This window comes from Colias philodice, chromosome 15 (genome assembly GCF_061535455.1).
Source record: "Colias philodice isolate Cphi_HAF_F1 chromosome 15, ilColPhil1 Martin Lab GWU primary, whole genome shotgun sequence".
NCBI lineage: Eukaryota > Metazoa > Arthropoda > Insecta > Lepidoptera > Pieridae > Colias > Colias philodice.
In genome coordinates, this window is record NC_143100.1 from 327,025 (window position 1) to 354,080 (window position 27,056).

General features: G+C 37.0%; 1 protein-coding gene across 5 annotated transcripts in view; it reads right to left on the minus strand.

The window, feature by feature from the left end:
• Positions 1-532: 532 nt before the first annotated feature.
• Positions 533-27,056, minus strand: part of ATP8A (ATPase phospholipid transporting 8A1) — an 88,114-nt gene continuing 61,590 nt past the window's right edge. For 2 of the 5 annotated variants that reach the window (XM_089704266.1, XM_089704269.1), the window contains 17 exons: positions 26,936-27,045; positions 26,202-26,375; positions 25,575-25,752; positions 24,407-24,580; positions 23,968-24,173; positions 23,346-23,477; positions 22,606-22,764; positions 22,007-22,204; positions 19,627-19,785; positions 15,564-15,700; positions 14,929-15,049; positions 14,001-14,192; positions 12,358-12,476; positions 9,922-10,056; positions 7,970-8,068; positions 2,572-2,660; positions 1,079-1,313 (listed from right to left, as the gene is read on the minus strand). In XM_089704266.1, the coding sequence (XP_089560392.1) occupies positions 1,219-1,313; positions 2,572-2,660; positions 7,970-8,068; positions 9,922-10,056; positions 12,358-12,476; positions 14,001-14,192; positions 14,929-15,049; positions 15,564-15,700; positions 19,627-19,785; positions 22,007-22,204; positions 22,606-22,764; positions 23,346-23,477; positions 23,968-24,173; positions 24,407-24,580; positions 25,575-25,752; positions 26,202-26,375; positions 26,936-27,045 (2,477 nt within the window). In that variant the 3' untranslated portion in view covers positions 1,079-1,218. The other 3 variants (XM_089704270.1, XM_089704268.1, XM_089704267.1) reach the window with 3 other exon arrangements.

Genomic DNA, 27,056 nt, shown 5'->3' on the forward strand with positions numbered 1-27,056 from the left:
AGTGATGTATAATTTTATCAATATTCGAAATAAATTAACTAAACATTTTTAAAAATTATTTATGAATGTATGTCATGTAGCTTAAAATACGTAAATAATTTCATAAAAAATTAAATAACATGTAACAAAATTATATTAATGCCACAAACAATTTGTTTAAGAGGCTATGGCTACCCCAATGCATTAAACTCATATTATCTATGCTACTAGAATAAATATTAAGTCGTGTTTGTGAAGCTCAACCCCAAGCTGTTACCAAAGCTTTTACCACTGTTGTTACTTATTATTTATTGAAACATTCAACTCTTACAAAGATTCACATTACTGTTGCTTGGCAACACTTATAGTAAAATACGATTATTTAAACAGTAGAGAAGGTATATTCCCTTCGTTATCTATTCAATTAAATGGATAAGCGATAATTGGATTAAATAAACACAATCAAACTTTCCTAAACGGTTCTTTAATGAAGAATATTTGTACTGATAATATAAAAGTTATTTTTGGCATTACTATCAATAAAAAGGATTCGTATTTGTCAAAGAAAATATATTGTTAAAAATGTGAATAATGAGAGGATACATTACAATATTTAATATCTATACAATAAATTATATTTTCTTATTAAGAAATAATATTTATAAACGCTGTGAACTTAGAAAAACAGTGTAATGTTATACAAAATTATACACTCAATGAAGCGTTTCACGCTCAGGTTAAATAATATTCGAGAATGGACAAATAATATATTAAAATTAATCACTCAGTGTTAACCCTCTACCCTCAAAGAACTCCCCTTGAAATCACATAATTATAAATATTTAGCAAAATAACCTTCAAAACTTTGGTCGATTATCCGTGTCAATAAAAATATAGATATAAATTATAAACGTGTATTGGTCACAAGACTACACTACGGTTAACATTTTATAAACAAACTACCGAATCGTAAAAGATAAAGCATCCATCTACTGATAGGAAAGAAAAACGTTAAAAACATTACAAGTTTCGTTTCAGATCTCGAGTGGTCAATACACGATTACCGATCTATTACAACGAATACGATAATCACTACAGTACATCGAATAAAATTCTCGTAAAATATTCAATATCCGCCGATACACTCGACTGTACGTTAAAATGCGTGTAAAATGATATAGAGGTGCGTATGCGCGCGAGTGTATCGCGGGCGAGGTGGGAGGAGAGGGGGGGGTCAGCTCAGGAGAGCCCGCGCGGCTGGCTCGTGTCGTACGCGCGGATGACGTCCGCCTGCGACACGCTCGCGCCCTCCTCTTGCGAAAACGCGAAACCATCTGTCACAAACAACACGTTAATACCCAGTCAAGAGGCTTGTCATGCATTGCGTGCAGGCATGATGTCGATTCTGTGTATCGTGCTGTGTGAATCAAGCTTTTTAGTTTCATGTTTGCGAAACGGCTTAAGTGAATAAGCCTGTAAAAATAACTGTGTCTATAAAATTTGTTAAAATTCTGTGGACATAAATTGCAAAGATAATTATATTCATACCTTTCTTTCAATAAGAAAGGTGGTGTTTTTAATAATAATTATTGTTTTGTGTACATGAAAGTGGTCTTACGTTGTTCTGAAATTATAGTCACAGCGCGACTATGTAATAAAAAACAAACTAAGATAACTTTACAAATAACATTGCGAGTTTTGATATAATTTGGTCGTCTTAATAAGATCAAAACAAAAGAGAATTTCTATTTAAGGATTTAAATTCATTTTAATATCTCTAGGACCTTAATATTGAAATAATAGGATTCATTTTGCAATGCCACTAATTAGCAGATAGAATGTACAAAATTTGAAATGGTCCGTGTATAAGAATAGTTTAAATGTTCAAACTCGCAAGGTTATTTCACAGTAGAGTGGCGAATATCTTGGACATTAACTGCCTGGATTCCTTTGGAGGGGGGTATGAAATGCGGCTAAAATGAACCGGGCAAATGATTTCTCGTAAACTACTAAAATAGTAGGCAAGCTGTAATTAATTATAATTAGGGTACTACTTTGAATAGGTTTTGAAAAAAAATGAAATATGTAATGATCTCTAATGAATTGATTCTTTTAGAACGAAACGTAAAGAATCCTTTATTAGAATAGTCATAATTGAATGAAATCTATAACACTAGATACATGCTGGGAATTATGTACCCAACGTGCCTGAATGTTGGAAATATTTGACGGCAAAATCTACAATGATAGAAAATCTGTGGCCAACTTTTCAAATCAGATGATTTGAGAACTGGGCTCATTTTGCTATTCGATATGAAGAATGCTCAAACTCAAACTCAAACATTTAAACTCAAACACTATAAACATTTTATGGATAGAAATATCACTAAAACAGACCGAATTCTTGTTTTCCTGGAATAACTACTTTCTCTATAGCATTTTGTCAAAATCTCGATTCATATTTTGCTATATTCTAACAAAAATAAAGAGGACATGAGGTCTCTTGGTATTTAGAACCATATTTGGCTAGCCTATAATATGACAGCATATAGTCCAGGTCAGTTAACACCCAAGTGGTAGTGCGCTACTCACGCGAGAGCTCCATCTCGATGTTGGCCCGCGTGGCGCGGCGCCCGAACACGCTGCGCACGTTCTGCAGCAGCCGCGCCGTCTCCGTGAGGCTACACACACCCCAACGTAAGCTTGTGCGGTCGTGCTGCACCCGCCGTACGGTTTGTGTCGTACCGCGCGTGTGCGAAGCGATTCAGTATTGCTATGTTGGTATGTGTAGAAATGCATCGATGGTAGTTGAAATTGGGGACAATTAGTGTCTCTATGTGACATCATTTTTTTTTTGGTATATTTATTATCATCCTTAGACACTGTTCCATACTATTTGTATTATTTAATGTAGGTGTATCAGACACTTTTTTAAGTGTCTCACAAAACGAACACAATACTAAATCCCATCGCACGTATAACTAACACACTAACTACATATAAAGCGTATGTGAAGCCCATGCAAAGCCATGCAAGGTACGGGTGGAGGGTATACTCACACTGCGCTAACCGGACGAGGGCGTGGCTTGCGTCCGCGCCGCTAAACACACACCGATTAGTTTTTACGGGCTGATAGACGCTTACTGGTTGGTACTGGTTTGACTTATTTTATAAGAATCAATTTAGTTCGAATTGTTTGGAAATTCATCATATTATACCACTTTCAATGCTATCTTAGTACGCTCTATTTTGTAAATGTGATACATAATATAAAGTCATTTTTTCAGTTACCTATCTCTTCTTTAAATGTAAAGTTAATTGCAGTATGTAATAAGTTATGTCTCGAATAAGTGTCAGTCCCGGCAGCCTAATTGAATCGAACATTTTTATAGGTTACACAACCTCAACTTTCAACAAAATATGATGAGAAGTAAACTAGTAAGCGTCTACAGTTCCTTCCACATCCTGGTTATAAAGAACTAAAATACAATATTGTCCCAGCACCCCAAGCCAATGTGGCTCATGTCCCTGACGTAATCTTTCCTCACGCTACAAAAAACTAGACACTTGTAAATCAACAATTTATTCATAAATACAAATTCACACGCTTAAAGCTACCTCAAGAAGGCGGACGAGAAATTAACTCGAAAATTTTAAAAGAAAACAACTAAAAATCTTTATTCGCCTCCGTAAAACGATACAATATAACTACATCATAAGAACTAAATATTATTCCTAGTTGTAGAAAATTAAAATAAAAAAGAAAAGAGGAATAAATAAACAATAAACGAATTGTGACATTTACAGATGACTCCATATAATATGTGCAAAATAATTGAAGAAAAAGCAAAAAAGCATTCAGTAAGGACATTCACTAATGCTACTTACATGAGCTCGATACAATATTTACAGGAAAAAAGATGAATTAAAGACTACACTTTCTATAAATCCTAGTTAGGCCATGCTTATTTGTGATTGACCTATTCAGTTTGTCTCTTTCGCACACAAACAATTCGACATTTGGTAGAAGGTGACACAACTATCCTGTTGGTCGTAAACGCAAATGGTAATGTAAACTTTGTTTATGTGTTTTTTACTTTCAGTATTCAAAGCTTTGCTCATCGCTTTCTATCTCATTTCTCCCAATGTCAAAATGTGTGTAAGTGAAAGAGACAAAATACAAAATTAGGTTGATGAATGAAAAATTACTTTATCACAATTTTAAATTTAGTATATATTTATCACGCATTTTTAACATATAAATCTTACTAATTAAAGATAGGAGGATATTTTATTCTAATATATTTCACACAAACACCAATATATGTTTCTAAGACTAACAATAAAACCCCAAATCTTATTATAATGATAACATTTTAGAAAAATGCATTATTTTCAGCCTCGAGCTTATGACGGTAAGTACTAAAAATGATATATTTTCAGTTACTTATCCTTAATATAGATATTCATATGGTTTTTAAAAATAAATACTTTAAATACACAATAATTTTGTACAAACCCTAAATGCAAATTGTACTACAAAAAACTAGCAACAACAACTCCCTAGCGTATAAGCCAAATAATTATCTATAAACTCACTTCTACGAATCAGACTTATAATAAAATTTTCACAAAATCCATCCAATCAGTCATATAAACAATTCGATTAGGAACAACAATGATATTAGCTTATAATAATTTTACAAATTTAAAACTTTACGATATAGCCTATGGAAGTAGCCTACAGAAGACATAGCTAATGTTAAATGTTACCACTTGAGCGCCGTCGCGCCGCTAACGAGGTACTTCAAGTGACGCCATCTTGCGGCCAAGTCGCTAAACATCGATATAAATATAAAAATATCACAATACCATCGCAATGTATTCGACATTTGTGTGGAAACGTGTCGAGACGTGTACGTCCGATATAAATGCATCTAAATACATGCTACGTAGGAACAATTCGTGAGAAAATAGATTTTTGTTTTTGCTGCCGCTGTAGAGATTGTGTATTGGAATATATGCGATTGAGCATTCATTATTGCTTTTAACATAAGCACGTAAAATGAAAAATAATATTTGTACTATAGAAATACTATAAATACAATCTGTTCAGCGACATCGTGCGCTTTGTAGAATGTTAGAATATATACAATGAGATATTGTACATTACACCTAGCTTCTAGCGTATACGATAGTGTATTCACAGAATACGTTTCAATATTCAAATCCGATCGATATAATAATAGCTTCTAGGAGGCCACGTGTCTGCTTGACAGAAACATCTAGTCTAAAAATTTGTAAATCCATCAGTCAAACGTATTAAAATACGCGCGAGATTCGACATGCAAGCAGGCACGTGCGCCCCGCTCAGCCGACGACGGCGAACTGTCATATAACGTGCGAGACGCGGCGGCGCGGGGGGCGGGCGCGCGGGGAGTTGGTGCGGCCGCCATCTTGTGGAGCGCCGCCATTTTGTTGTGCGCCGCCATTTTGTGCGCGGCGCGGGCTGGGGGGGGCCTCGGGCGCGACCCGGCGCCGCCACGCGAGCCCGCGCGGGGATTCACTGCGCCACACACAACGTTCAGCGCTACCCTACCGTGCTCACGTGCGTGTGCGTGCCCGTACTGAGATAACTAGCTGTAAATACTGTGTGAACTCGAACGCTAATAGATACCTACGTCACGCCGGAAATAAAATGTCGAACGCGCTAAAACTACGAAATTATACACGGAATTGTTTATCGTCTAATAAAATTAATGAAACAATCATTATTTGCGCCAAAAAAAAAACAAAAACAATAAAACACGTAACCGTTAAATTTAAACTAAAACGGAACATTTTTCTAAACATTTATAAAGCTCGTTTAGAACTAAACACATACAGGCGACTATGTTAGCTCTATATATTATGTATTATAATATAAAAAAAATAAAAATAAAACATCGACACACCATGCGTATTATCTCAGGACGGGTCCGCAAGCGAGTGCGGGCGGTGCAAGCCAAATAAAAATAAAACAAAATCAAAACTATACTAAAACGTGCACACAAAAAATTCTTATTGTTTTTGGATTTCCCATGTCAGTATAAAATCCCGAAATATAGTATGCGACAAAGATCAAACAAACAGTACTGATAACTTTTTTATATACCCTCATTAAAGTTAATGCCTTTATGTTGCGAGGTAAAACATTTTTCATTTAACTGCAACTTATGATTTTTTTATGTCAAAGAGTTTATCTTATACTGAAACATTATACATACATAATATAATGCACAGATAATAAATAATTCAAGATTTAAAAACAAAGGAAAATCCAAACACAATAGGTGTCTTTGATGTATTATTTAAAATGTATAATGTGTATGTTCGTAAATAATATATTTCAGTGATACTGAGACAGGGAGGGGGCTATACACTAGTTTTATGCTAGAAAGAGATGCACTATACCATAATATTCTTGTCCTCTTTAACTTCTAAAATTTTAATGCGTAATATATAGATTTTTTCATATAATCATTATTTATACATTGTATACGTATAGAAAGGTTGTTTTTTTTATATTATTCGATATAATATAATTGCACCTCTTTCTTATAAGGGATAAATCTAACACTAGATATGTATATCAATGTAGTACAAAAAATATATACACAAATAATATATGACAAAACAAACATTTAAACAATATACAAAAAAAAATGAATTGGGAAGCCATCATTTTTTACATTTAGTTCTTTAGGATAGGATTAAAGAAAAACTAACTTTTATAGAACTTTGTACACTAATATGTTGAATATAGTAATTTCTGACAATATCATAGTGATGATAGGAATAATTTTCTTGATCTGAAACATATTTTCAATAAAGTCATAGTTCATAATTTTAATGGATTACTGTATTTATAATGCATTGTTCTTTTAGTTTCTTAAATGCTTTTTGCTGCATCATTGGAGATATATTGTCTTTAAAAATACTCAGATCTTATAAATAAATAGTGTATGATACAATGCGTTACTATGGCTTCTCAATTCGATAAAAATGAGAATTATTTAAAAATGCAATACTGCGATTACATATGAGTGCACTGATATAAAATATACACTAAATATGAACATACCTATTTAAAATAATGAGAAATAAATAAAATAAAAATTTAATATAAATAAATACAATAATACCATATTCTATGTATGTTAATTTGTTTTGTTAATTATTGTAGTTGAATTGTTATATCAGTCATATAAATGTACTCAATTTATTTCACTAATAACATAAAAGAAATAATATTATGCATACATTTATATAACTGAACATTTATAAGTAGATTAAATTATATTATATTCGAACTGTACCATCAAAAGGGTACAGTTAAAAAACACGTTGACACGACACCGACACGACATTTTATCGTAACGGCAATCTAAGACTCTTTACTCAGCATAATGTGAAAATTAAGAAGTATACGTGCATAATTTTATGACCAACAACCAATTTTGCCAACCACCATTTAACCAGTACCATCATATTGAAAATGCAGTTCAATCTTTGTGAGGAAGAATCTTTTTATAAATGTAAAAATGTATAATTTGGAAATAATTTATCTAACTTATGATATAACAAACTAGTATAGTATATTGCGATCCTACAGATGCTTTATTAGAAGTATTATTGCAAATTATAATTAATTTAATCAGGATTAACGTTATTTGTTTGCTCAAGTAATACATAATTATTATTTATATGATGTTTATTGCATTGTATTTATAACGTTCTGTATATCCAAATCACAAAACGAAGAAAAGGCAAAGAATCATATTTTAATATAACCAAGACTATTAATTCATAAATTATAATTATTGTATTAATAAAGACTATTAATACAACCTGAAAAATAACGTTATTTTTTTTTCTAAACCCTACATTGTCACCATACGATAAAAACATCGTATCGGTGTCGTAACATCGCAATACAAACGTTACTCACGAGTGCCTCGGGTGCGAGAGCAGCGCGGCGGGGTCCCGCTTCTTTATCTCGCTCTCGCGAACCGCTTCCGTCATCGTTTTGAACGCTGAGTTGTGGATGCTGGAATACAGTGCAGTTTGGTGTTAGTTGTGATCAAGAAGCTTATATCTAATACATGGAATGACGCCTGTATGTTTTTTTATCCCTTTCACACCTAACTTGCCAAGTTGGTGTGAAAAAACATACAGGCGTCATTCAAGGTCATATTTTCTTGTTACAAGTTAATGTTCATACTGAAATCTCCAGTGTATTAGATATAAGCTTCTTGGTTGTGATGTATAGGTTGATTTTTGGTAAGAGACCTATAGATTAGTTTAAGCCTACAAAATAGAAGCAGAAATATAGTTTACAAACTAATATTCATAGGAAAACAAATCACAAAAGTATAGGGGATGAATTCATTGAATTAACGTACGTACGTATATTCAATATTTGTGTTATGAACTTTTTCTTTCAAATACAGGGATAATCTGCTGCTTACTCCAGTTAACATTTTAATATTGGAAACTTGGAAATTATTTAGACTACCAATACTTGTTACAATAATTTTTTTCATTATCAATGGATCTTACTATATCGATAAAATTAATTCATCCAACAAATAATGCACTATTATTCAAAACTTCTACCCAACAAATACATTTCAAGTTCACAATTACAATAGTACATCAATCAGAGATTCCACTACTACATACTTTAAACAGTCCACTATACCCAATATAACTTTTAAATATCCCTTCAAATCATCAATGTTTTACACAAGTATCTACAATCAACCCACTATACCCAATCCCTGTCAACAAAAAAAGACGGGTTGCACTCCGGGAGTGCCAACAGAAGTGAAAACTTGATTATTAACGTTCAGCATGTTTGATATTTTGGAATGGTATCCGTCTTACGCATGGAATATAAGGGCTAAAAAAAAAATCCGTCTTACGCTTTTTCGATCAGGTCACGTGTCCTGACGGGAGTTTAAGATTTTATACCCAACGCCGCTAAAGAAGTTTTCACTTCAAAAACCCACACAAATCTACAACACAGTGTACACACACACTAGTTTGCGTCTCCGCTGCACTGAGGCGTATGGGAACGGACATCAGCTTGTTCCGTGATACCTTGCTTTTCGGACACCGTATTCTTCCATACCCAAAATAGCCCGCTATTCTGATCCGAATAAAATATTCTATTTATTTTTGATATGATAGTTTCCTTTCACGGCAGAGTGTTTTTGCCATTTACATGGATGTAATCAAGGATTGTTAAATTTATTTTAGAGATCGATAGAATTTACAATGTTGTCGATTATTTCAGAGAGCATATGAATGCCTTTCGAATATAATCCTCGCGATTCCTGAAGCTTCATTAATATAAAATGGTAAATCATCAACATATCTTAAATGTGAAAAAGGACCTAAAATAGAACCTTGTGGGACACCTTATTGGATAACTGAATCGGGTGAGATTTGACCTACAAATGAAATCTTTTTAATTCAGTTATATAAATAAGTGACTAACCGATCTTGAGCATTATTACTCATCACAGTAAAATATGAATTTACATAATAATGTTTTGTGTACGACGTAATCGAAAGCTATAGCAATGTCATAAAAAATACCTATGGTATTTTGATATTGTAAAATTTTGAATTGTTGAATTTGGTATTGTATATGTAAAATGTATATTCAATGCAAGTGGTAGGTATAGTGTGTCGGATTGTCGACTGTAATGTGTCTATTGTGAGGTGTATGTGAGTTATAGTGTAAAGTTGGTATGTCGTGTATGGTGTGTGTAGTGTGTGGTGTGCCTAGTGCGAAGTGTAAGTGTATAAAGTGTGTTTTGTGGTGTGTGTTGTGTGAAATGTGTCTAGTGTGAAGTGTATATTACGTATATAGTGTGGTGGTGCGGTACTCACACAGTGATGAGCAGATCTGGCACGAGCGTGGCGAGCGGCACGAGCGGCAGGGCGAGCCAGAACACGAGCGACGTGCACACCATGCGGTCCATGCCTCGCATCACCGCGCCGATCAGTATCGTCGGGTACAGGTTGCTGGTCAGTGTAGTTATAATTTAATAAAAAAGACCGTGTCTGCCGAGCACACGTATCAGAAGTCAAATCAGGCATAAAGGCGTAAAAGAAGGCACACGTATCACTTTGACAAGATTTAAAAATACAAAATCGTCGCCTTAATCCATGACGTGATGGCATTGCCATAACGCGATCTTGAAAAATTACTCTCAACGCGTCTAAAGATGTTTCACTTCAAAAAAATCATTATCTTAATAAATATCTTCACTACATAGTATAAAACAAAGTCGCTTTCTCTGTCCCTATGTCCCTTTGTACGCTTAAATCTTTGAAACTACGCAACGGATTTTGATGCGATTTTTTTTAATAGAAAGAGTGATTCAAGAGGAAGATTTATATGTATAATAACATCCATTAAATAGTGGAGAAGTACTGTTATTTTTGAGGTTTCTAATGTGATGTCGTGAATAGTTACATTTTTTCCGCTTACATTGCAAACGCAGGCTGAACCCTACGAGTTTTATCAAAATATTGTACTAAGTATTGTACACATTGAAAAGGTCTACAGAAAAGTCCGCGATGGTATATGTCTATCTCTTATGGATAACCCACAATAACTTTTTTTTGTCATTTACTTTTTACGACAAATAATGGCTAATTTTCGAAGCGATTTTAACCAATACAGCATTAATCCTTAACCAATAAAATACATTGAATACATTGTTCATTTAATATAGATCTATATGGCCGTTTACACCGTATGATTTAAGTGAATATTTTCGAAGTTATTACAGATTTAAAAATTGCGGGACGTAGCGTTTGCGGTGGTACCGGCCGGCCGCCCGGCTATATATTATTTTATACCCGTGCGAAGCCGCTCCGGCCTCTGTTTTTATATATACATATGTACAACGTTCACAGTTTTTCTGTAGTGTATTTAGTATCAGCATTGCACCCGTGCGAAGCCGGGGCGGGACGCTAGTAATCAATAATCGATCAATCAATAATCGATCAATACTATCAATCAATCAATAATCGATCAATCGATTAATCAATTCTATCAATCAATCAATAATCGACCAATCAATAATCGATTAATCAATAATCGATCAATCAATAATCGATCAATCAATAATCGATCAATCAATAATCGATCAATCAATAATCGATCAATCAATAATCGATCAATCAATAATCGATCAATCAATAATCGATCAATCAATAATCGATCAATTCTATCAATCAATATATAATCGATCAATCAATAATCGATCAATCAATAATCGATCAATCGATAATCGATCAATCAATAATCGATCAATCAATAATCGATCAATCAATAATCGATCAATCAATAATCGATCAATCAATAATCGATCAATTCTATCAATCAATAATCGATCAATCAATAATCGATCAATCAATAATCGATCAATCAATAATCGATCAATCGATAATCGATCAATCGATAATCGATCAATCAATAATCGATCAATCAATAATCGATCAATCGATAATCGATCAATCGATAATCGATCAATCAATAATCGATCAATCGATAATCGATCAATCAATAATCGATCAATCAATAATCGATCAATCAATAATCGATCAATTCTATCAATCAATATATAATCGATCAATCAATAATCGATCAATCAATAATCGATCAATCGATAATCGATCAATCGATAATCGATCAATCAATAATCGATCAATCAATAATCGATCAATCAATAATCGATCAATTCTATCAATCAATAATCGATCAATCAATAATCGATGAATCAATAATCGATCAATCAATAATCGATCAATCAATAATCGATCAATCGATAATCGATCAATCAATAATCGATCAATCAATAATCGATCAATCGATAATCGATCAATCGATAATCGATCAATCAATAATCGATCAATCGATAATCGATCAATCGATAATCGATCAATCAATAATCGATCAATCAATAATCGATCAATCAATAATCGATCAATCAATAATCGATCAATCAATAATCGATCAATCAATAATCGATCAATCAATAATCGATCAATCGATCAATCGATATATCGATCAATCGATCAAGCGATCAATCAATCGATCAATCGATATATCGATCAATCGATCAAGCGATCAATCAATCGATCAAGCGATCAATCAATCGATCATTCAATCTATCAATATATTAAAACAGTCTATATTAAAACTCGAGAACGGCTCCACCAAATCGGCTAATATTTTTAACGTTTTTTGTAAGGCACAAGGATGTTTCTTATGGAAAGAAAATACTTAACAAGCATGTTAAAAAAATCCCTTACCTATAGATAACAATAAACAGTATCCACAACGCGACAGAGCCCCAGATGGACACGTGCGTGACCCACGTCCACGAGTGCGTCGCCAGCCCCGCCTTCAGGCACACCGTCGCCACTACGTACTGTAGGAACACACACGTTTATGTTGAAAAAATACTTTTTGTTTTAGTTTTATAGCAGTAAATGCACTTAAAGACAAGAAAAACTGCTATATAGTGTGATGCGTCAGAAAGCATGTGGGGTGTATGAATAAAAAAGGTTGTTACAAGTGCAAGTGATAAATTGTCTAACGGGGTAAATAATTGTGTTGTTTGATGGATGATTGCCGTGTTTTGTATGAACGTCGTCGACTTGCTGTAATATTACTAAATATATCTCTGTGTGTGTATGTGTTCGTGTGCGTTTATTTTTGTTATTTTTTCAGTAAATAATAAATAAATAAATAAATAAATAAATAGCTCGCCCGGCCGCTGGGCCACAGCACGTGGTGCGAGGTGTGTGTGTGTGTGTGTGTGTCCCACTCACGGTGTAGACGAGGTTGCCGAGCACGAGGTAGCCGCCGTCCCGGCCACTGGGCCACAGCACGTGGTGCGAGGTGTGTGTGTGTGTGTGTGTCCCACTCACGGTGTAGACGAGGTTGCCGAGCACGAGGTAGCCGCCGTCCCGGCCGCTGGGCCACAGCACGTGGTGCGAGGTGTGTGTGTGTGTGTGTGTCCCACTCACGGTGTAGACGAGGTTGCCGAGCACGAGGTAGCCGCCGTCCCGGCCGCTGGGCCACAGCACGTGGTGCGAGGTGTGTGTGTGTGTGTGTGTGTCCCACTCACGGTGTAGACGAGGTTGCCGAGCACGAGGTAGCCGCCGTCCCGGCCGCTGGGCCACAGCACGTGGTGCGAGGTGTGTGTGTGTGTGTGTGTCCCACTCACGGTGTAGACGAGGTTGCCGAGCACGAGGTAGCCGCCGTCCCGGCCGCTGGGCCACAGCACGTGGTGCGAGGTGTGTGTGTGTGTGTGTGTGTCCCACTCACGGTGTAGACGAGGTTGCCGAGCACGAGGTAGCCGCCGTCCCGGCCGCTGGGCCACAGCACGTGGTGCGAGGTGTGTGTGTGTGTGTGTGTCCCACTCACGGTGTAGACGAGGTTGCCGAGCACGAGGTAGCCGCCGTCCCGGCCGCTGGGCCACAGCACGTGGTGCGAGGTGTGTGTGTGTGTGTGTGTGTGTGTGTGTGTGTGTGTGTGCCACTCACGGTGTAGACGAGGTTGCCGAGCACGAGGTAGCCGCCGTCCCGGCCGCTGGGCCACAGCACGTGGTGCGAGGTGTGCGTGTGTGTGTGTGTGTGCCACTCACGGTGTAGACGAGGTTGCCGAGCACGAGGTAGCCGCCGTCCCGGCCGCTGGGCCACAGCACGTGGTGCGAGGTGTGCGTGTGTGTGTGTGTGTGCCACTCACGGTGTAGACGAGGTTGCCGAGCACGAGGTAGCCGCCGTCCCGGCCGCTGGGCCACAGCACGTGGTGCGAGGTGTGCGTGTGTGTGTGTGTGTGCCACTCACGGTGTAGACGAGGTTGCCGAGCACGAGGTAGCCGCCGTCCCGGCCGCTGGGCCACAGCACGTGGTGCGAGGTGTGCGTGTGTGTGTGTGTGTGCCACTCACGGTGTAGACGAGGTTGCCGAGCACGAGGTAGCCGCCGTCCCGGCCGCTGGGCCACAGCACGTGGTGCGAGGTGAGCAGCACGGGCAGCCAGAACAGCAGCACCGAGTGCAGCAGCGCGTTCACCGCCCACACCCAGAACACGCGCACGTTGAACAGCAGCCCCTGCTGCGACGGGATGTACAGCACCGGGTGCTGCACACGTGCCATGTTATAGAGGTTTTAGTTCATGTATACAGGTAAAAACAACGTTATCCTTGAAATAGGTGGTTGGGTTACACTTGTACAACGTAAGTTCAATGAAAAAATATATTTTTCAAGTTATGTCACAAATTTTCTTAAAATTATTTCACCCTATACAAGTGCACGCAAGGAAACGGCGCGCGGAAAAGAGTTGAATTCGATTTCTCTGGGTGGCCGAGAGATCAGGCGTCACCACAGTGTCGGAAGACGCGGATTCGAATCCCACCCTGTGATCGAATTTTTTTCCATTTTTTTTTAATTATCAAATATTGTTTTTAGTTTGTTTGTCATGATTTTTTTCATAAAGTATACAACTGAAGTAAAAATTTCTGTTACCATAAGAAGGCTGCATCTACTGACTAACACAGGCTATAAGCTATCTATACTAATATTATAAAGAGGAAAGGTTTGTATGTATGTATGTATGTATGTATGTATGGTTTTCACGCATAAACTACTGGACCGATTTTGATGAAATTTGGCAGAGATAATCTTTAGACCCTGAGAAAGAAGATAGGCTAACTTTTATTGCGAAATATGTACCACGGGCGAAGCCGGGGCGGACCACTAGTATTTTATAATTTTGTTAACACTTGTCAAAAATTTTGAATTGCACTCATCAGAAACATTAAAATCTGCGGGAATTCAAGTCTATCCAACTGCTTTCTTTCTTTACTATAACGCTTACCCTGATCATAATTTCCGGAGAGCAGATCTTATCAAAGAGTCCAATAGCGAAGGGCGGCAGCGCCGTGAAGATCACGTTGTAGAAACCTATAGTCCAGCGCTCGAACAGAATCTGACCAGACCTGGAAGAAGACAATTTGTATTTTACTATTTCTCTAAACTATTCCACTGCCATGGAATCATCATGCTCATAAAACGGGATTATTTGAACATTTTTATTTCGTATCATTATATTATTCATAAAAATTATCCTTATTAAATTTGCTTAGAACAATATGACCACACGGACCATGAACATAGTAGAAGAAGAAGAAGACTGAAGAAGGTGTCATAATCATGAAATAACAGTTGGAAAAATGGGCATTTTTAACCACACTGCGACGTCACACTTAACAATTTGATTGACTGACCGGTTGGCTTGGTTGGTAATGGCCCTGCCTTCCAATCAAGAGGTTGTGGGTTCAATTCCCACCCGGGGTAATATATATTTGTGTGATAGAGATGGATATTTACTCTGTGTCTGAGTGTTATATCAGCCATCTGGTTTCCATAATACAAGCGAAGGCTTATCAGATCGTGCCGTGTGTGAAAATTGTCCGGAAATATTTATTTCATTTAATTTTGAGGGTAACTCACCATGCAGAGTATATAGCGAACCATAGCTCAATGACGTAGAGGCAAATGTTCTTGTAGAACGAGTAGAGGATCAGCTTGCTGATGCGCGAGTAGTTCCACGCGCCGTGCACCAGTAGTAGGCGGAGCAGGAAGCGGAACTGGGGGGAATATCATTTTGTGGTAGAAATAAATGTTAGGATATAGATTGTGTGATTGTCATAGCAAGTTTATATTGTAGTGTGTAATGTATTGTATGTGTGTGTAATAATATATAGTCCAGCCCCCCTAGACAATAGGTTTTCTATTAGCGTAAAGTTTAATAGAATAGATTATAAATGTATGAGATTGACGTTTGATTACGACGACAATGACGACTGATTATATACCAATTATGGAAGGGTACCACCATCACGCTAGTACGAACAATCGTACTCAAAACGAAGGCGTCGTGGTGTATTATAGAAATGATTTAGTTACTCTGGTATCGGAACCACAAATAGTGGACGCTAACTGTGTTATTCTTCAACCAGATCGTAATACTATCGTTATTGCTATTTATAGACCTCCAGGGTATAAAAATATAAACAACTTTATTCAATCTCTAAACAGCATTTTGATGAATTATTCTTCCACTCAGAATATAATTATCGTGGGTGACATTAATATTGACATTAGCGAAAATTGCTCGGATATAAACGCCTTCACTTATTTAGAAATGCTTGCATTCCATGGCATTCAACCGGCTCATTCTCTTCCTACTCGCTATAAATCATGCTTAGATCACGTTTTACTTAAAACTAAACTAGCTGCTCATTGTCTTATACTTCCAACATCTCTTACTGATCATAATAGTGTAGTTCTTTATATTTCCATAAATAAAATCTTAAAACCCAGTAAACATGTAACACATATAAACTATGATAAATTAGGTATTGATTTAAATGAAACAGATTTTAAACCTCTTTACACATTTCCTGATATAGATGATGCTGTTAACTTCTTTATAAATAGTCTTCGAACTCTGATAGTTGCGAACTCTACTGAGACCGTAAAGTCTAAGAGAAGGAGAATTCTTAAGCCATGGATGACACAAGGAATCTTAAAATGTCTCAAAAATCGAGATAATCTATACAAAAAAACTAAAAAAGAACCAAATAACGATATCTTAAAAGTTACTTATAAGAGATACAGAAATTTTTGTTCGTCCTTGATTAAAAAATTAAAAAGAGATTACGAGAAATTACAACTACAAAATGCTAAAAATAATAATAAAAGACTATGGAAAGCCATCAAAGAGATCACAAATACAGCGAAAATTAAAAATAATTCATCCGAACTCCTATTAAGCAATAACTCTAAGCAATCTATAAATGACGTTAATAGCTTCTTTGTTAATATTGGCGAAAAGTTGGCAGAAAAAATAAACCGAAACAAACATATCAGACGGACAGGCTCTTCAGCACATGTTTCCAACCCCCATTCTTTTGTTATGCTACCTACCACTGAAGATGAAGTCAAATCTATAATAAGGAATCTAAAAAGTGATTGCGCTGTTGGTCTCGATCTGATTTCTTCCAATATCCTAAAGAATTTTTGTGAAATTTTATCTCCTCATATAACATATATTTGTAACTTGTCAATATCAACAGGACAATTTCCTAAAGTTTTAAAAAAATCAAGAATCCATCCAATCCACAAGGGCGGAGACAGGGACTGTGTTAATAACTACAGGCCAATTTCTATCCTTCCAGCTTTGTCAAAAATTTTGGAAAGAGTCATGAATAAAAGGCTTGTTGACTTTTTAGAGAAGAATAAGCTTTTGTCTTCAGCTCAATTCGGTTTTAGAGCTAACAAATCGACTTCTGATGCTGTACACGAACTTACAAATTTTATTGTGACTAATATGGATAAAAAGAAGAAAACATTAGCAATATTTCTGGATCTGGCCAAGGCTTTTGACACAGTCTCTGTCCCGATCTTGATAAACAAACTTGAATGCTTAGGTGTTAGGGATATAAAATTGAATCTGTTCAAAAGCTATTTGACTGATCGAACGCAATGTGTAATAATTGACGATGTTATCAGTGATGAGGCTCCTATCAACTATGGCGTCCCACAGGGCAGTATTTTAGGTCCTACTTTGTTTCTCGTCTATATTAATGATCTGTGTCAACTTAAATTTCCATCAGCTAAAATCATTACCTTTGCTGATGACACATCTTTGGTATTCAGCGGTGATACGTGGAATGAAGTATTTTTAAATGCCCAACAAGGACTAAATGAAGTTACGGAGTGGTTACATGAAAATTCCCTAACATTAAACATCGATAAGACAAAGTATATAACTTTCTCTATGAAAAATACTGATAAAACTGATATGCATAGTTTAATTACACACTCTTGTAACAAAAATGATCCAAACTGCACATGTCCTAGAATAAATAGTACTGAATCAATAAAATACCTGGGCGTTATTATAGACGATAAATTGAATTTTCAATCACACATTAACTTAATAGCCACTCGCACCCGTAAGCTTATCTCAATTTTCAAAAATTTAAGACATGTTGCTGATGAACAACTCATTATAACAGTATATAAAGCCCTATGCCAGTCACTGTTGACCTATTGCATAACATCTTGGGGTGGTGCTCCTAAAACTTATTTTATTAAGATAGAAAGAGCACAACGAGCTGTCTTAAAAGTTATAAAATTTCTGCCTTTCTTTCACCCTACAAAGGACGTTTATGTGATGACCAGGGTACTAACTGTACGACAATTATTTATTCTTCACACAGCTGTACCCCAACATTCTCTTACTACCTTCAGCCTTGAGCGGGCTAACGCGTCACGCAGAAGGGGCAAAATTTGTGAAACAAATAAGTTTAGTACAAAATTTTCACATCGCTTTTTTTGTTACCAGGGCCCTAATATCTACAATAAATTAAACGAAATTCTCTCAATTTTTTCGCTAACAACTGACAAGTGTAAACGTGTGGTAAAGGAATGGATTCAAAAATTGGATTATGCTGCTACAGAAAACTTGCTTTAAATTGTGAAATTTGTGATGTTAGTAAATATGAAATTAATATTAATAATATATCTAATAATAAATTATTTATTACAGTAGGTAAAATGATAAATTGCTTTCAGTGTAAATTATTTTTATTTAAAATATAAATAAACAAATGGATGAATTTTAAAATATGTATGACACACAAACATAAACGCGCGCACACACACACACACACTCACAACACACAAACATACACACACAACACACACACACACACACACACACAAACACATATGTAGGTATATTTTTAATTTTTATTTTTGTAAATTTTAAATAACAATAAACTTATGTCGTTCTCACTACCTAACCACAAACTTATGAATTATGTGAAACATATTTTTGTAATTGTTTTTTGGTTCCGAGGGCGGGGACCTGGTGATCTGTGATACCGGTTAAAACCCATTTCAGACACCAGCTCCTCCAACTCCAGCTTATTGTTTGATAATTTTGTATGCATGTAGATTAATTTATGTGATTGGGAATTGTGAGGAGAAATAAATAAATGATTTGATTTGATTTGATTTGATTTGATTTGATTACGTCAATCTCATACATTCATAATCTATTCTATTAAACTTTACGCTAATAGAAAGCCACTTGTCTAGGGGGGCTGCTGTTTTGAATAAAGTCTTCAGTTTAATACAGTATAAAACAGCCTACAGTCGGGATCAGGTGTTCTATTTACCACCAACCAATGCAATATTTGAGAATGTATTTATTTGTTCCCTTTAGGTGGTCTATAATTCCGATTTTATTGGAAAAGGTTGGTTCAACGTTGTTATCAGAATCTGACATTTAGAATCTGCTTTCTTTTATCCTGCAAAGTGATATGTGTTGTGTTGTGATAATCTATCACCCTGCATAGATTGTGATATGGTTATTAGGTACCTATATGAATAGTTGCGTGTTTCATGTGAAGGTGGTCTATTTAGAGGTTAGTTCTATTGAACTATGGGAGGGTTTTTGATAAGTATTATGGGTGGTGTATGTGTGTATGTCAGTACCCACCTGCGCGATACTATAATCAGACGCGCAAACAGCCTGCAGCCCCTCAACGCCGGAGATGCCGACACCGACAGAGGCGCGCTGTATCATCGCCACGTCGTTAGCGCCGTCACCTATGGCAAGTGTCACTGCGCCTGTCGCACGGGACACCAAGTCCACCACCTGGGTAATAAAGTGCAGTTTATACATCCTACTACTAATATAAACGCGAAAGTTTGTAAGTATGGATGTATGGATGTTTGTTACTCTTTCACGTAAAAACTACTGAACCGATTACAATGAAATTTAGCACACATATAGAAGGTAACTTGGATTAACACATAGGATAGGTTTTATCCCGGAAATCCCACGGGAACGGGAACTATATTTGAAAAAGAATTTGAAACGTCATTAGGTACACATTTTTAACATTTACCACCGATTCGGAAAGCAGTATCTACAGAGAAGAACCGGCAAGAAACTCCATAATTGCTCTTTTTAATCATGTCAGTTTTACCATACAATACAGTCATTTTTAATACAATCACTTTCAATAACCGTTACGTTACACATTTAAATTAAACACTAAGTAAAGAAAAGGTTAACAGTTCCCAGCAGTGGAAGGTTCGGACTCTTCGACGTTCGAACGTGAAGTGCCGGGTCGAACCGGTGAAGGCTCGCCCTCAGGAGGGGTAAATGTTACATCCCCAGGGCGAACCTTCACCGGCCCAACCCGGTACGAGCATGAAGTAAGCCGCCAACTTCACTGTGCTGCCACCTCACGGAACGAGTGCTTCGACTTGTTTTACACATTTGAACTGCTCAGTCTCTTCCGTGATTTTTCCTCAGCACAGAGCATCAAGTTGCTACATTATAACCGTAGTCACTGAAATAAACGTTCAATTTTGATCTGTGCACACATGACACTTGACACTGGCAGAATCCGTCCTTTTGGGATTGGGAAGGCCATAAACAAAAAAGAAGAAGAGTTGTTTTACATCCGCGCTATTGACCGTCTCCGACATATATAAATCTCGTGTCACAATGTTTGTCCTCAATGGACTCCTAAACCACTTAACCGATTATAATAAAATTCGCACACCATGTGCAGTTCGATCCAACTTAAGAGATAGGATAGTTTAAACATGTAGGTACCACGGGCGAAGCCGGGGCGGACCACTAGTAAAGTATATGTTTGAGGCATTAAATTCAAATTCAAATTAATTTATTTGCCAAAAAAACATGGTATACATAGATGTTAACGATTGAGTTCCAGCATGTTCAGCCGTTATTAACAGCATGCAAATTATGTCACTTAATTATAAATCAAAATTTCATTTATTATTTTCATTACCATTACAATTCACATTCGGCAATTATTATTAACAAAGTCAATCAATCAAAGTCAAAATTTATATTTGAAGTATTCTGCCATTGTGTAAAAGGAACGCTCTGCGACGAATTTCCCTAGTTGCCATTTTAATTTAAAAGTGGCAGTGATCATAAGAAGAAGAATCTCTTTAGGAAGATGGTTAAAATTTTTAATAGCCATTGCATAGCTATTCCTGTTAAGGAGCGCAGTTCTACACAAAGGCATGCGCAAACGCGTCGGGTCTCTTGTAATGAAAAGCGAGCTATCCTCAAAGGTTGTGAATAAATTATGATGCTTTTTGACGAAAATTATGGTTTCTAAAATGTACATACCGGGAAGTGTAAGAATTTTCAGCCGCTGAAAAATTGGCTTACAGCTTACAAGAGGACCGACACCCGCTATAGCTCTTATACACTTTTTCTGGGCTAAAACACTTGATTAATATTAACGGAATTCCCCCACAAAAGTATTCCGTATCGCAATATTGATGCAACGTAACCGTGATATGCCACTATAGCAGCTTTTTCAGATACAGTCTTACGGATACATAATACAGTCATTCGGCAGAGAAAACCGCGGGCTGCGTGGCGTTAGCTGGCAGCTCGAGCAAACCACGGCTACGGCGCAATACTCGTTAAACAAATGTGAGCCGTCACGGGACGCCTGGCAGATGTGAAACATCGACATTATTTTGTAAAAGTAACATGCAGATATATCATCATATAGCTTGGTGACGCGTTGCCATGGTATACGTCACGCCAAAAATCGGTTTTACATGCGTATATATGTAGATGTTTCACATTAAAAAATTACTGATAAAACATTTTTGACGTCGTTTTTTGGTTAAATATTTTTTATTAAATCAGTGTATGCAAACCCATCTCACTCAGAAAATTCAACAAATAAGTTATAAACCATCATCTACCAAATAACATTGATAACGCACGCTCGCTGCAAAGTGTGCGAAACGTCGGGATAATAATATAATGAATAAATCATTAATTTCTAAACGTGGATAAAACGTTCACAAACCTCAGCCTTCTGTATTGGCGACACCCTACAGCACACGACCACCTTACACGACACGCAGAGGTCCAGGAAGTCCTTCTTGACATCGCACCCCATCGCGTACTTGAGCGTCTTGCCGTCTATCACTAGCGCGATGTCGTTCTGCTTGCGCAAGTTCTCGCCCAGTTCCGAACAGTTGCGGGATAGGCTTTCTCGTGTGCCCTGGGGTTAAAATGGTCAGGTTATAGGACAGTTGGTCGCGGAAGAATTCCAACCAATACCCGCAGCCCCATCATTAAAGCGGCTCGACGGAACACAGTGGGGTTTTAGTCGGTAAGAATCCGACATAACCCACGGCTACTTCCCCGGGGGCAGTGGGTATCTTTGGAAGATTTCCCCACTATAAAAAAAGGTTATAGGACAGTTAGACAGTTGTAATTTAGGTAACTATTCTCAATCTTGAACACTTATAAAGCAGTGCCAATAGGGTCAAATAAAAAAAAATATACTTTATACCATTAAAAAAGAGTTATAATACACTATAATTTTATGGAAGACGCAAGATTTTTTTAACTAGAAAATGAAATAATTGTTGAAATTTATAAGAAGCGACGGATACTCACATCCAAGCTATCCTCATTAAGCAGCACGAGCGGCATGGCTGCATGTATAAGACGGGCAGAATGGGCAATATTAATCGCTGTCTCTTGTTTATCGCCCGTTAGAACCCACACATTGATATTCGCTTGCAGAAGGGACGCTATCGTTTCTGGGACACCGTCCTGGGAAAAATAGAATAGAAAATAATAATAATTTATGGCAATACTAGGTGATGTTTGGAACTTATTCTGTGCTCAGAAGGTTTTTTCTCGCCTTTGCAACCCTATTCATTGGTTTTTCGTTTCTATTCGATACCTTCTGAGTAATTTCTAAGATAAGGGCAACCAAATGAACTATTCAGTTTTATAACATAAGTAAATATTAAACAAAATTTTAAAATAGGAATGAACCACATTGCTCACACTCAATTACATTGTCAAGGAATGTAGTAATATTTTATTTAAAAAGAGAGTGTATGCCGAGCACACGTGTCAGAAGTGAAACTTCTTTGGCAAGATTAAAAGATACGAAAATCGTCGCCCTACTCCTTGGCATAACGGTATTACCATGATTCGACCTTAAATTTTAATTTCAACGCGCCTAAAGAAGTTTCACTTAAAAAAATGTGAAATTTACTTTTTTTTTCATCTTTGTTATATTGCTATTGCTTATTTAATCTTTGTTATCAATTTATTTTAGCTGCAAAATTTAATTAAATGCTATCAGATTATAATGGATAAATAGCCAAGATCAGTCAACATACCTGCAACTTATCCTCGATAGCGGTGGCACCGAGCAGTCTTAGATTGTTCTCTATTAACATGGCCGCTTCCTCGATCTTTTGCTCCCTGTCGTGTATCGCTATACTCGCCTTGTGGTATGTGTTGGACCAATCCTATCATAAAGTATTTATTATTTTACCATGCATATTGCATACCCCTGTCCATTACTGGACAAAATAAATTGTAAAAGTGAACGTTTATTTTAATTATTAATATCTGTGTATTTCCTCCTCGATTTCATTTTCTGTATTCATGTGTAAAGTGGAAATTATCCATGGGCCCTGGAGAAAAAGTTTATAAAATACTGGAAATTTTAAATAAAAAATTGTCCAAAGTGACACTTTGTTAGGGATACATTATTATTTTTTTAAGTTACTAAAATAATAAGAAGTGTAATACACAAAAAATGGCAAAAAAAAAACATAACTGCGATCTTGAAACGCAAAAATGTTTAAAACAACTTTCGTTTTAAACATATGAGAATATTTTGTAGAAAAGACGAATTTAGGACCAACTTTAAACATTGTTTTTTGCAATTGCAATATTTTTTATTTTTAGTATTGTAGATTGCTAAAAATGGTGACAGCTTTTGAATTGACTCACCTTATACACATGTTCGGGTATCTCGGCCACTGCGAAGACGAGCGTGCGCAGGCCCTCCGTGGCGAAGTGCGCCAGGTGCGCCAGCGTGCCCGCCGCGTAGGGCGCCGCGCCCCCGCCGCCCGCACTGTAGGGCGCCGCGCCCCCGCCGCCCGCCAGCCGCGGGTAGATCACCGAGTCCGCGCCCTTGCAGTACAGCTTGATCTGGCCTGCCGACAGGGGGAACAGGGGCGGATTTTACGATACCCGCATCAACAACGGGGCCACCGTTGTTGATGCGGCTCGACGGAACACAGTGGGGTTTTATTCGGTAGGAATCCGACATAACCAAACGGCCCCTTCCCCGGAGGCCGTGGGTGGGTAGCTATACAAGATTTCCCCACTAAAAAAAAAAAAAGAAAAAATGATGTCAGTGTGGGGGGCGAGCGGGGTGTGTACGCACCGGTGGGCGTGCGCACGATGACGGACATGCGCTTGCGCGCAGAGCTGAAGGCGAGCACGTGCAGCACGGCGAAGGTGAGCCGCTCGCCGCGCGCCAGCACGCTCACCGCGTGCGGCGTGCGGCCCTCGAACACCCAGCCGAACGACGCCGCGCCCAGCACCAGCGCGCGCTCGTCTGCAACAACATAGACACGTGCAAAAATACTAAGTATTAATGTTGTTTGCATTAATACATCGGGGTTGGACAAAAATTTAGTGTAACATTTTTGCGTTACGCCGTACGCGTGACATTTTTGCGTTACGCCATACTCGTGACATTTTTAAGGTCATAAAGAAGTTTCAGTTCTTACGTGTGTACTCTAGTACACGCATACATTTTTTTGCACTATCCCATAATCTTCTTGCATTTCCTCTCCCGCCAGGTTGCCTGGTAGAGATTGCTGTTTAGCAATAAGGCCGCCTTTTGGGCAAATTATGCTTTTGTATTACTACTTCTTTTTGAATACTATTGTTTTCTCATATTTTGTTCAATAAAGAATTATAAATAAATAAATAAAACGACGACACTCAATAACAGTAAGCATTCAACCATAAGTCATAAGACGTGCGACTCACTGTCTACTCAACAAGCTTAAGCAAGAAAGAAGACGTAACTTAGAACAACAGCACTCAATCACTTATCGAACAATAACCATTCATCCACCATCAGTCATACAACGCGCCACTTTCTGTCTACTCGACAAGCTGAATCATGAAAGAAAAATTTACTTCAACTTTTGGGTCATAACTTTCTAAATTAAACAATAATACAAATTTTCAAACAAAAGTATTTCACACGTATCCTGCAAATAATCAGGTATTAATATATACTAAGAACAAAAAGAGACCTAAAATTGATCCCTGCGGAACACCAATGTATTAACAACGAAGCATCGAAGCACTTTCTACATTTAGAACAGCACTTTTGATCCCATTCTTAAAGGTCATACCTGTAAAGCTTTAAACTAACCTTTTATTCCATAATATCTAAGCTTTCGCAATAAAATGGAATGTTCCACACAGTCGAATGCTTTGGAGCGGTCACAAAATTTCCTTTAAGTTTTTTTCTTTTAAACAATGTATTATAACAATTAACACTTATGCAATTTATATAATAATCAAAATCTCACCAGGAGAAGCAGCATGATAGTTAATCTTTCCATCAATCACTTCCGGAATGACCGTGTGGCAAACAGCCAGCATTGTTAGGAACTCCGCTATATCATCTTTACTCGGGTGCTCTCGTAGATTGTGGTATAGTAGCGTGTCTTCTAGCCGCTCGTTTGGTGCCGGCTTGTTGTATATGATCTGGGAACAAGATATTAGATACAGTGGTAGACGTATAATTAGAAACACCTAACACAATGAGTTAGTAATCAAATTTATTTTACATTCGTGTAACAACGTATAAGAGATTAAGCATCATTCCATATGTAAAAGAACACACCACTGTGTATTTGAGTGTTTGAACGAGTTAAATTTTTTTAAATTTTAAAGCCTTATGATATATGATGGGGAGAGGAGAATAGATATAAGTTTGGACTGTTATTGACTAGCTGTGATTGTTTCAAAATTACTCTAATAATTTAAATTAGCAAGCATCATGATATTGGACATTTTCTGCAGCTGCCTGCACTCTCTACAACTTTTTACAACAAATAAATAATATAACCCCGGCAAGGCGAAGGACGCGAGTTCAAATCCTGTCTCAATATTTTTTCTATCGTTAAAAAAATTTTCAAAAAATTTTTCAATACCTCAGCAATAGAGCACTTATGGAAGTCCATAACATTGCAAGTGAGGGTGCCGGTCTTATCACTGAACACATATCGCACTTGTCCGAGCTCCTCGTTGAGGTTAGAAGTTCGCGCCATCGCTGGTGTATCGCTCTCTGCATGGTACATCTCGCTATCCATCGCTATGAATTTGGCCTGGAAATAATAAATAAATATTATAGGACATTATTACACAAATCGACCTAGTCCCACAGTAAGCTCAATTAAGGCTTGTGTTGTGGGTACTAGGCGACGATAAATATAATATTATAAATACATATATAGATAATAACACCCAGACCCAAGAACAAATAATTGAGTTCATCACACAAATATTTGCCCTGACCGGGGATCGAACCCGGGACCGTCGGCTCAGTAGGCAGTTACTTTACCACTGCGCCAACCGCGTCGTCATAATAATGGTGAGGATACAGAAAATATTAAGGTAAGAAAAAGTGTTAAGAAATATTTGGAAAAATTACTGTCGTAAAATAAGTTTTTAATGATGATAAAAATAGTGTCTTGACTAATAATGACACACGTCGAAATGACACATGGTTTATTGAGAGCACTGAGACATCGAAGTACAAATCTTGTTCAGAAGGATTCTCTTTTCTCCGATAATGTTTTGCAATAAAGAATTCGTTATTTTCAGTTGTTTGTGAAGTGTGAATAGCAAAAAAAATAGAACAAAAATGAGTAGCCGAATAACTTACTTGAAAAAATCTGACAATTTCAGCAGTAACTTGTAGAGATATGGGTATAAGATTATTGTATAATATTAAAAATGTCAAAAAATTGAATCCGAAATTTGCATTCTGGGCCTCTGTAACAAAC